Raw genomic sequence first — 12700 nt, 5'->3', positions numbered from 1 at the left:
TAAAACTGAAAAAAGTGGGCGAGGTCAAATTTTCTTTGCATAAAAACCTAACTTGGGTTACGACGAACATTTCAAAAAAAAAAAAGAATTATCCAAATCAGTCTAGCAGTTCTCAAATGATGTCATTACCAACGAAAGACATTTGATTTTTATTTATATAGATGTAGATATATGTATCAGAACCGATCAAAACCAACATTTTCCGGACGTGATTCTAAATTGAACAGGATTTACCATATCATATTTTAAAGTGATCGGATACAATTGAAATGAAATATACATATAAAAGCTATATCTATATCTGAACCGATTCCTACCAAATTTTGCTGATGTGTTTTTATGCTTATTATAAACATCGGAACGAAATTTATAAGGTCCAGCTTGTCCCAGTGATTTGTTGCCTCAATTGCCTTTGGGCCCATAGTACAATGTACTTATTGAATGCGGATACCATAATATAATTTTTGTCTCAATGACTCTAATACAAATAAAAGTTCTCTCAAGGTAATGCCAATCAATGTCCGAAAATGTATTCAAATCAAATGACCCTAAATATAAATCATTAATTTTCACACTAAAAACAAAAAAGCTTCCCAGCACTCTAAAAAAGCAGTTTTAAATGTCAAAGTTCACATTACTTGGAAGATTTATTTTCACGATAAAAGAATTCAAAATAAAATGTCAAATGAAATGAAGCAATCAAATTAGCGTCACTCATTGCTGACAATTGTTATCACGTGTGAGACAAATAATTGTATTAATTTTCTTGTTGCTCTTTTTTACTTTCATTGCAGAATATCCAACCGTCATACCGCCATACGTTGAAGATGCCATATTAAAGGAAGGATCCATCGATATTGAAAATGTCGATGTAACCAAAGCAGAACGTAATGAACTGTATGCCACAATAAGTGCAGCAACGCTTGGACCAAATCCAATTACCCCACAAACTGATGTACCACCTGATGCCATTGCTACTACATCATCAACCCTGGAATATGCCACAACTTTGTTGCTAAATGACACTGGAAAGGGTTCGACGACAACGGCACCAACAACACAGTCTACACCCACTGGACAATTGTTTTGTCCAATACGTTTCGACGGTTATCTCTGTTGGCCACGTACGCCAGCTGGCACAGTGTTAAGTCAGTATTGTCCGGACTTTGTTGAGGGCTTCAATAGTAAATTTCTAGCCCATAAAACGTAAGTATCCTGTCGGACATGTAGGAAACATCCAACTACATACGTAACAAAGCATCTCAAACAATAACAATGTGAACAACAATAATGTGGTTGCTCTTTCTTTTTTGTTTCATCGTCGTGGTAGACATCTTTGTGTTGTTAAAAGCTATTTGATAGCGCTGTGGTTCATTGCAATGAGAACACATTTGAGTGGCTTACCTTTCGGCTTACTTGCTTTTAAAAGATTACCAATGATTGAGTAAATTGGTTGGGTGGCAGTGTTAGAAATTGGTGCAAGGTTATGCTACTTTTTCTTTAATATGACCCTTGGGTAATTCCAAAAAAATAATCTGTCTGGTTTTTGTTCTTTGCTTTGATGATACTTTAGGCATACTTTTTACCCAGAGAAAGTTTTTCCCACATTTGTTATAATTGTTTAATTTACTTTGTGAATATGAAAAGTTGTATTCCATAAATAAGTGTTTTTATAATCTCATTATATTAAAGAGATTTGCAAAGGTGTGTATATGAAAAAAGGTGTTTAAGCGTTTGGGAAAACAAAATATGCAGGAGGTGACTTTTTGAGAACTTTTTTTAATTCAGAATTTTCCCCTTCTTTTGGATAATGAGGTATTTATATATTAAAAAAGTTAAATTGAAGGGATTTTTTTAACATTTAATAATTAAATTAAAATTTAATACTTTAAATAACATAATCATTTAATAAGGTGATAAACTCTTAAAACCAGTAACTATACGAAGAACATGAATGGAGAAATATTGTGTTGGTTAAGGTATTTACAAAATATATAAAAAGGAAGGGGCATTTTAAGAGGAACAAATATTTACAATGTGAGATGTGTATTTGTTGCTCTGATGAAGTGATGACGTTCGAGATGTTACCAGATCTTCTAGAAACATCTCTGACGACAGGGAATTTAAGATAAATGCGGGAGAATAGCGAGGTTGTAATTCAGACCAAGATAAGATTTAATCGAAAGCTGTGAGCTTTAAAGGTCTTTTACAAATAGCTAATGCAAATTCAATAAAGCATTGTAGAATCTTAATATAAACGAACCCTAGGTTTTTTGTACAAATGGTATCTGGAAATAAAACAACGTTTACACGGCTTTATGTTTAACCTAATTCCGTAACTGTATATACATTCTTCATCACCTTTTCATTTTACATCGATATAGTCATGTCCGTCCATTTGTCCGATTGTGGAAATCACTTTAGCGTCCGAACGGATTGGAGTAGATGGATAACAAATATGTAGGTCCACTTTCGACATCGCTCCACACAAAGAAATGCGTCTACGCTTCAAGAAATTTTGAAAGTATTAGTCTCACTTGACCGTCGAATTAGTTGTAATTTGGTATTTTGTGTTTTTAGAGGCTAAAAACATTTCTACCAAAAATTGTTATATAGGTTCACATTTTAATATAAACCTTATGTTACGCCCACTTAACGCCACGCAGAACTTTAAGAAAATCTGAAGAAATTAGTTTCGTTTGATCTTTTTCACAATAGATTGGCTATATGGGTCCAAGTTTGGGTATAGCCCCATATAACGGTACCAACCGACTTGAAGTATTTTCGTGTTTTTCTCTAAATTTCGCCTTAAATTGAATTTATGGTTCTCAGTGCTTAAAACTTATGTGAACATAGGTATAGTCCCAATAAAACAGTACCTCCGGATTTTCGGTTTTTTTAAGGTTTTACTGACTACCCCATTAAAATTGCAGAAATTTTGCATTTACGATTTACTTGGGCTTCAAAACTCCAGAAATTTGTCGCAGCATGTCAATATTTTGATACAGATTTTGGAAAATTTTTAACGTTAAGGTTTTAATGCATTACCCAACCGAAATAGCTGAAATTTGGTATAAAGGTACGGTACGACAATACCCATTGTGACCATTAACAGATTCTTTATTACTTGAAAGTATTTTTATTATCTGCAGTAACAGATTTATTGGTAGCAAGAGGAGGTTTATTTACAAAAGCAGAAGGATTGTTATTATCTGCGGCAACACACCTTTCCTTCGCTGTTATAATAGGAGATGTTGTTTTATGATTATTCAGATCGGTATATTTATGGGCCATAGCTGAAGTAGTTACGGTACTCGCAAATATATGTTTGCAACCAGTACCATATTATGTTTGGATCTAAACGTATTATGTGTGGGTGCAATTTCATTTTTTTGGATACCAATATATTTTTATGTTAGAACATATTTTTTATGGGTGGAGAGAGGATTTTTGTCAAAGAGCGTAACAACAGGGCTCTCGTATATTTCATAATAAAGAGCTGTCTGTATAATGCAATAGAAGACGTAGAAGCGACGGCGGGAGGGTGGTGTGTATGCGATATGCTGCCACACACGTGTGTTCTGTTCCTTGTTTTGTTGTTGCGAGTTATTCATTCGCAAGCAGTAATATTTTTTGTAACAGTTAACCAACCTAGCAAGCGAAGAGGAAAATAAAAAGTGGTATGAATTATTTTTGTTCTTTTTGTGAGAAAGACAGACGGCATTTTTTCTTCAGTTTCCCCAAGGCAGTCGTTGATTTAAGCCCGTAAAGTGAGTGAATAAATCACACGGTGCTCTTGAATCAATTTTTAATGGAAGGTGCTTACACCTTGGAAGTTTTTCGGATTCTGAAACTGCAATGTTCAGAGATGAGAAAAATCAAAAAACAAAAAATCGCCGGACCGCTTTTTAAATAAATGGCGATTCAAGTTGATATTTTTAGAGGTTTTTTAGGTTATTTTTTGTGTTTTTTAGGTTTTCACGATTTTGCTAGGAAACCACAAATCCTATCGAAGTGGGACTAAAGAAAATATTATGACTATGAAAATTTTCTACAATATTGGCCTTTATGATATTTTCGTAGGTCTTACCGTTATTGAGATTTTGAAGTTCAAATTGGGACAATATATTGACACATTTGTAGGTTTTTTTCTTAGGTCTTTACGATTTTGCTTTGAAACCGCCAGTTCTATCAAAATGGGGCTAGAGAAAATATTATAGCTGTGACGATACAGTTAATGCATTGTCCCAATTTGAACTTCTGTATGTATGTCAATGACGGTAAAACATACGGAAATATCGTGAAGGTCAACCTTGTAGAGAATTTTCATAGCTACAATATTTTTGTTAGTCCCATTTCTATAGGTTTTGTGGTTTCCAAGCAAAATTGTGAAAATATAAAAAACCTCTAACAATGTCAACTTGAATCGCGGTTTGTTTAAAAAGCGCTCCGGCGATTTTTTTTGTTTTTTGATTTTTCTCATCTATAAACATTGTAGTTTCAGAATCCGCAAAAACTTCCCAGGTGTAAGCACCTTCCATTTAAAATTGATTCAAGAGCACCGTGATCAGTGTTTTGTGCTTGCTTAAAGAAATGGTCCTTTTTAGTAAATTAAATGCCCAATACATTTTATAATTGAATCCAAAAGGTGAATGGAAATATATTATTGGACAGAGAAGACATCGCATTTAATATTGGTAATAACATTAATACATTTTTCATATGTATGTATATGTACATACATACATACATTTGAAATATGGATGCAACTGTTTATTACATTATACAATATTTGATTTCAGATGCCGATTTCCCGTTGATTTCAATTTTGAGGATAATGTGTTTTATTTTACAATTAACGAGAAGCGTTCAACGATGTTTCTATATTTTTATTACAGTGTTTTATTTAACTTGCTGTGGTGTGTGCTTAGTTCAAATCTGGTAACTCATTTTTAACACAGTTGCTGTTTACCAATCGAACTAAAACTTTGCACACTTTTCAGATGTGAATGACAATACATGAATATGAAATCAAAACCAATATTGGTCCATTTTTACACTGTTTTACAGTGTTTTATCTAATTTGCTTTTCAAATCTGGTAACTCATTTTTCACATAGTTGCGGTTGACCAATCGAACTTCAAATTTGCACACTTTTTAGATTTGGATGACAATACATGAATATGAAATCAAAACTAATATTGGTCCATTCTTACAGTGTTTTTACGGTGTCTAACTTGACCCCCTTTTCAAATCTGGTAACTGATTTTTAACACGGTTGCAGTTGACTTCGAACTAAAGCTTTGCACACTTTTCAGATTTAGATGACAATACATGAATATGAAACCAAAACCAATATGGGTCCATTGTTTCCTATAGCCCCCATATAACGATACCAACCGATTTCCGTTATTTTGCTTTTCAAATCTTGTAACTCATTTTTCACATAGTTGCGGTTGACCAATCGTACTTAAACTTTGCACACTTTTCAGATTTGGATGACAATACATGAATATAAAATCAAAACTAATATTGATCCATAATCAGTGTTTTTAAGGTGTCTAACTTGACCACCTTTTAAAATCTGGTAACTGATTTTTAGCACGGTTGCAGTTGACCAATCGAACTAAGACTTTGCACATTTTTCAGATTTAGATGACAATACATGAATATGAAACCAAAACCAATATGGGTCCATTTTTTCATATAGCCCCCATATAACGGTACCACCCGACTTCTGGTATTTTGAGGATTTTGTCTTCATTTTTAGCCCGAATTTGCTGTAACTTGGCATTTGGAGTTCTCAAAAGTCCAGGAACTTCCCCACTAAAAATTGTGGACGTAGGTCAAGGTTTAATATAGCATCCATATAACTGTACCACCCAATTTCAAGCATTTTAATCTGCATTTTCTGCTCAAATGGACTTAATTCGGCATTTGGGGATCTCAGTGGTCAAAAAATGTATTTACTAAAAAGTTAAAAATAAACAAGTAAGAACAGACTATAGTCGGACGGGGCCGACCATGTGATACCCTATACCACTATCCCTGTGCACTAGCTTTCCGGGCTAGCTTTTGATAAATGATAACTTTTATTTAAATGTATACACAAAAGTTTTGATCAATTTAACCCGCTAAATATTATCCGATCATACCGTTGACTTGCACGCTACTTCTTCATCTCAAACCAAAACTACGTTTAAAATTTCGCGCCGATCGGACTATTATTGCGACCTACAGAGCGGCTACAAAATCGAGCAAAAATGTTGTTTTTGGTCCATTTCATCCCTTTAACATTTCACGATCATCGCCAAAAACTAATCAGTTCTATTCTGGTCCAAACCCGACCTCCATACTAAATTTCGTGACAATCGGTCCATAATTGCGGCCTCTAGCTTGATTACAATTTTTAATGGACGGACAGACGGACGGACGGACGGACACACATCGCTAAATCGCTTTATCTCGTCGAGATATGAAGTTTGGTATACCACATGAGGGGTCTACGACGAATATTTCGCGGCGTTACATGAATTTTTGGGAAAACAAACTTATTATACCCTTTTCCACATTGTGGTATAGGGTATAAAAATAATTTAAAAAAACTAAGTTTCAATGTTTTATTTAGAAATGCACTTAAAACTAAAAAATAATTTGTCGCTTAGCCTCAATAAATATAATCTTTCTCATGATAGAATCTCTCAAATAAAACACTTGCCGTTTAATTTTGCCACCATTCATAATTTAAATGCAAGCGTTTTATTTGAGAGATTCTATCATGAGAAAGATTATATATATTATTTTTTATTTATGTTGGAACATATTTTTTATGGGTGGAGAGAGGATTTTTGTCAAAGAGCGTAGCAACAGGGCTCTCGTATATTTTATAATAAAGAGCTGTCTGTATGGTGCAATAGAAGACGTAGACGCGACGGCGGGAGGGTGAAAAGGATTGTTTTTGCTTTGGTGGTGTGTATGCGATATGCTGCCAAACACGTGTGTTCCGTTCTTTGTTTTGTTGTTGCGAGTTATTCATCCGCAAGCAGTAATATTTTTTGTAACAGTTAACCAACCTAGCAAGCGAAGAGGAAAATAAAAAAATGGTATGAATTATTTTTGTTCTTTTTGTGAGAAAGACAGACGTCATTTTCTTCAATTTCCCCAAGGCAGTCGTTGATTTAAGCCCGTAAAGTGAATGAATAAATCACACGGTGCTCTTGAATCAATTTTTAATGGAAGGTGCTTACACCTTGGAAGTTTTTCGGATTCTGAAACTGCAATGTTCAGAGATGAGAAGAATCAAAAAACAAAAAATCGCCGGAGCGCTTTTTAAATAAATGGCGATTCAAGTTGATATTTTTAGAGGTTTTTTAGGTTATTTTTTGTGTTTTTTAGGTTTTCTCGATTTTGCTTGGAAACCACAAATCCTATCGAAATGGGACTAAAGAAACTATTATGACTATAAAAATTCTCTACAAGATGGGCCTTTATGATATTTTCGTAGGTCTTACCGTTATTGATATATTGAAGTTCAAATTGGGACAATACATTGAAACATTTGTAGGTTTTTTTGTTAGGCCTTCACGATTTTGCTTTCAAACCGCAAGTTCAATCGAAATGGGACTAGAGTAAACCTTATAGCTGTGACGATACAGTCAATGCATTGTCCCAATTTGAACTTCTATATGTCAGTAACGGTAATACATACGGAAATATCATGAAGGCCAATCGTGTAGAGAATTTTCATAGCTACAATACTTTCTTTAGTTCCACTTCTATAGGTTTTGTGGTTTCCAAGCACAATTGTGAAAACCTAAAAAACCTCTATAAATGTCAACTTGAATCGCGATTTGTTTAAAAAGCGCTCCGGTGATTTTTTTTGTTTTTTGATTTTTCTCATCTATAAACATTGTAGTTTCAGAATCCGCAAAAACTTCCCAGGTGTAAGCACCTTCCATTTAAAATTGATTCAAGAGCACGGTGATCAGTGTTTTGTGCTTGCTTAAAGAAATGGTCCTTTTTAGTAAATTAAATGCCCAATACATTTTATAATTGAATCCAAAAGGTGAATGGAAATATATTATTGGACAGAGAAGACATCGCATTTAATATTGGTAATAACATTAATATATTTTTCATATGTATGTACATATATGTACATACATACATTTGAAATATGGATGCAACTGTTTATTACATTATACAATATTTGATTTCAGATGCCGATTTCCCGTTGATTTCAATTTTGAGGAGAATGTGTTTTATTTTACAATTAACGAGAAGCGTTCAACGATGTTTCTATATTTTATAATTAATAGGTTTTATTTGTTTTCTTTCAAAAATTCCGACACTATTTCTTGTATTTGAAATTTTGTATGTATCTATGAGTCTATTGTTGCTTTTGTTTTTGTTATTTCTATGCACTCCTATAAAAGAAAAACCACCACCATTTAAAAATGAAAGTATGTGTATGTTTTTGGGTGTTTTTGGTTTGTATCTATATTTCATCTGAAAAACATTTTTTGCAAGACCCAAATATATGTTATGTTTGGGACTGTTGTCGGGTGTCACCGTGATGCAAAGGTATGCACACCCGCCTAGCATGCTGAAGGTCGTGGGTTCGATTCCCCGGCCAGTCAACATCAAAATTTTCAACGGTGGCAAAATACCCCTCAGTAATGTTGGCGACATTTCCTAAGTATTTCAGGCATGTAAAACTTCTCTACAAAGTGGTGTTTTAAGACACGCCTTTGGGGCTCGGCGATAAACAGTAGGTTCCATATCAGTGAGCTAATATGAACCGGGGTGCACTCATTAATATGAGAGAAGTCTCCCTTGTCCCGTATGGGATGTTTGTGGAGCAATTATATATATAGTGGGACTGTTGTTACATGTTTGGGACATATGTTAGAGAGGCCTTATTTTTCCTTGGTGTAAACGGAGAATTTAAACTAATCAAATTATCCAAACTTAGACCGGATTTATCAACAAAAATGGCCTACAACTTCTTCCTCTTTGGAGAATCATTAGAGAATTAAAATTTGTTTTTACCAGTTTTTCAATTTTATAAAAATTTTTAAGCAGGCGATAAACATTTATTTCATGTTCTCTACATTCCGGATAAGACCAACGAAGACCTATAGATCTATCCGTATTTACCATTAAAACCGGCACATTTATAGTGCGCATGGTTATCGTTAATCGTTTAATCGTTCATTAAAGTTTCGAACATTACGCTCTTTATACAAGCATACCATTTTAATAATTAATAGATATAATAAAACAGTCTGAAATTTTTAAATAATATTAAATAAATGTTTTTCAAAACGAACTGACAGTGTTGCAAAATTTTACTGATCGCTACCAATATCATGATTTCATCCCGGCGAAGGGAATTATCAATTGGCTTCTCAGTTTTTGAAATGATGCCTTTTTAGCGAAAAAACGAACTCTTTAAGTGTCTAGTATTCTCATATGAATGAGAATCACACTCACTTTTCGGCTTTTCCAAAGAAACACCAAAATCAAAATATTTTGCAACATGTCAGCACGTATCAACTAAGAATTCTTCGAATTCTGTGAGTTGAAAAGAACACAGTTGCCTGTGAGGTTGTTATTGGAATTTTGTTTTTTTGTTTTTAACAAAGCTCCATTCGCCCGTGCCTCGGCTGTTTTTTGTTTGTTTTGTTTATTGTTGAATCTCATTTCCGATTGCTTGAGTGGAGTATTTCCCCATTGGCTCAACTTCATTTATTACCCTCTATTACAGAGAGTAATGTTTCTCAAAACGAAGTGACAGTGTTGCAAAATTTTACTGATCGCTACCAATATCATGATTTCATCTTCAACAATAAACAAAACAAACAAAAAAACAGCCGAGGCACGGCGAATGGAGCTTTGTTAAAAACAAAAAAACAAAATTCCAATAACAACCTCACAGGCAACTGTGCTGGTGTTCTTTTCAACTCACAGAATTCGAAGAATTCTTAGTTGATACGTGCTGACATGTTGCAAAATATTTTGATTTCGGTGTTTCTTTGGAAAAGCCGAAAAGTGAGTGTGATTCTCATTCATATGAGAATACTAGACACTTAAAGAGTTCGTTTTTTCGCTAAAAAGGCATTTCAAAAGGCATTTCAAAAACTGAGAAGCCAATTGATAATTCCCTTCGCCGGGATGAAATCATGATATTGGTAGCGATCAGTAAAATTTTGCAACACTGTCAGTTCGTTTTGAAAAACATTACTCTCTGTAATAGAGGGTTATAAATGAAGTTGAGCCAATGGGGGAATCGAAAATGAGATTGAATCTTCAACAATAAACAAAACAAACAATATTAAATAAAGAAAGTGGCGACTTTAAAATTACTGTCTAAAAGTTTGCTCTAAATTTTATAAAGAACAAGTTTTTAAAAATAAAAATCAAAAACAAACATTTGTAGATGGAAAAATGCGAATTCTTTCACTGAATTCACAATTATACACAACTTTACACCAGTTTCACCCTATAACCCGTGAAAATTGGTAATAAATTTTATACTTGGAGAGCGAAAAATTAAAACACCACTAAACAATCAGAGTTGCCATACAGATGAAAAATCTTATAAACATTGCCAATTATAGAAACTTGACAATGTATAGCATGTATCGGCACCACTACACATGAATTGTGGTCTCACGCATACAAGGGCCCCTTGCATCTTTTTGCCTGATGATCCATAACCGTTGTTAAGTCAGTAGACACACGCGCAAAATTCGCGGTAATGACAATTGAACTTGACGTCGTAACGTAAAGCTTGACCTAGAGAACCTGAATAGACATCTCTTTACAAAGAGTAAAGTACACGTTACCTTGTAATGTACCACCAATCTTTGGTGGAATTTTCAGACTTCATGAAATCTCCTTTACATTAACAATTTTTCTCTCTCACCCTTCTTATTTCTCGTTTTCCTGAAAAATTGCCTTCTATCTACACAACATGATCGGTCAATTTGGTTCACAAGTAGTTCGTAGATGTAAGCCATATACAGTCGAAATCGCTTATAAAGTCATCCTTTATAACGTCATATCGGTTATAACGACGAAATCCAAAAGTCCCGTATTTGTGTCCTTTATATCCCACACAAATATCACAAATATCGCTTGTACCGACATCGTTTATAACGAAATATACGGAGAAGAGAAGTTTTGCTCTACTTTTTGTTGCATTTTTTTAAAGTGCTTCATAAACTCAAAAAAAGTTTTTTGTAGAATTTTACCAAACTTGCAATAAATGAGCTATAACTCGTTGAGTTTTGCCGATATATGCATGAAAAGTTGAAACAAGATAAAGTAGAAGTCGTAGAAAAAACTAGAAACTGCTAACTAAGCATACGCATTTTTAAGTTATGCTAATCTTTTGAGTAAATAAGCGATATGTACTTACACATACTTTGCATGCTTTTCATTTGACTTCCTCGACATATTTAGGTGTTTTTTCGTTTGCATAAATTAAATTGATCTGTATTTGACTATATGCGGTGTAACTGCACTGTCCAAATGGGCAGTAATATTAGCTGTATCTGGTTACCCTAAAATTTGTAACAATTTGTACCAATTGTTGCTGGAAGTCGTCTGTTAAGTTAAGTTAACAGTGTTAACACAAAAAACCAGCAAAAGAGAGCGATTCGAGAGAGACATTTTGACAGTTCTTTCACTGAGAGCTTGCAAAATCTTGCTGGACAAATTTCTTCTAGCAAGCACTTGCAAGCTCTTCTTCTTCCTGAAAACAATCAATCAGCTGTTGTTAGTTTTTTGTTGATTTATGTTTGTGAACATTAAAAACAATTTTATTGTGGAAATAACATAGTCTAGTTGTATTGTTTTATGGAGAACAAATTTGTAAAGTGGAAAAATACATTTTTGTTTCATTTTCTTTTTTATTTTTAATAAAATACAACGTGTTTGCTTGCTTTGTTGGCGGACAAATTGTTCTGTTTTGGCAAGTCAGCTGATTGCTTGCTGGTTTTTGCTGGGAAGGTGTCTGTTTACTTTTTAAAATTGTCTAGCAAAAGAGAATGAAAACCCCTTACTCTCTGAGAAAGTTCTTGCTGGACAATTCTTGCTGGGAAAGTAACCAGACAGACTTATTGCTATCAAGTCGTACTGTCCATTAGGACATTCAAAGTAGTTAGTCTCTTTTTAATAAAAAGTCCCAGACCCATTGTTCTCCTTAGCTTAGCAAAATTTATTTGTGCTGCTATGTTACGTGGTCTGTTTCGTCCCACTCGTCCATCATTGAGTCTTTTTTTTTCGATTATTGAGGAATGAGCTTTTTCCCTCTTCTTCCATAAAAATTTACACTACTGCTCACATACTTATTAACGACGTTTTCTGATTGGAAGCCAAATTGAGGTCTGTTTCCAATAAATGATTATATGCTTCCGGTAATTTTTGATGATCTGTGGGAATACGACAATAACTGTCTTGAACAAATTTATTTACATAACTTTTCCTCTTTAATATTGAAAACAGGTGTTTAAAGATACTTGAGCATATGGGCAGCTCCATGTTTTGCACGGAGAATGTTGACACACTTATGCTTGGTTTACATTTACGAAATCCACTCGATTTCAATTGTCAATTCCTTTGGCGTATACGTCAAATGAAAACTCATCTGAAATCCATTGGATTTCACTTGACATTTAAGCATGGAATTGAC

The 12700-nt window shown here is 34.0% G+C and overlaps 1 protein-coding gene across 4 annotated transcripts in view; it reads left to right on the top strand.

Moving 5' to 3' along the window:
- The window catches only part of hec (calcitonin receptor hector), a 141063-nt gene that overhangs the window by 113996 nt on the left and 14367 nt on the right, over nucleotides 1-12700 (top strand). For all 4 annotated transcript variants that reach the window (XM_073972269.1, XM_073972268.1, XM_073972270.1 and 1 more), the window contains exon 3: nucleotides 795-1206. In XM_073972269.1, the coding sequence (XP_073828370.1) occupies nucleotides 795-1206 (412 nt within the window). The remainder of the gene's footprint in view (nucleotides 1-794; nucleotides 1207-12700) is intronic.

The sequence above is a fragment of the Musca autumnalis genome, unplaced genomic scaffold, assembly GCF_047663935.1.
Source record: "Musca autumnalis isolate F117 unplaced genomic scaffold, ASM4766393v1 scaffold_3, whole genome shotgun sequence".
NCBI lineage: Eukaryota > Metazoa > Arthropoda > Insecta > Diptera > Muscidae > Musca > Musca autumnalis.
The sequence above is the reverse complement of the archived record's forward strand: the minus strand, read 5'-3'. Positions and strand labels throughout refer to the sequence as shown.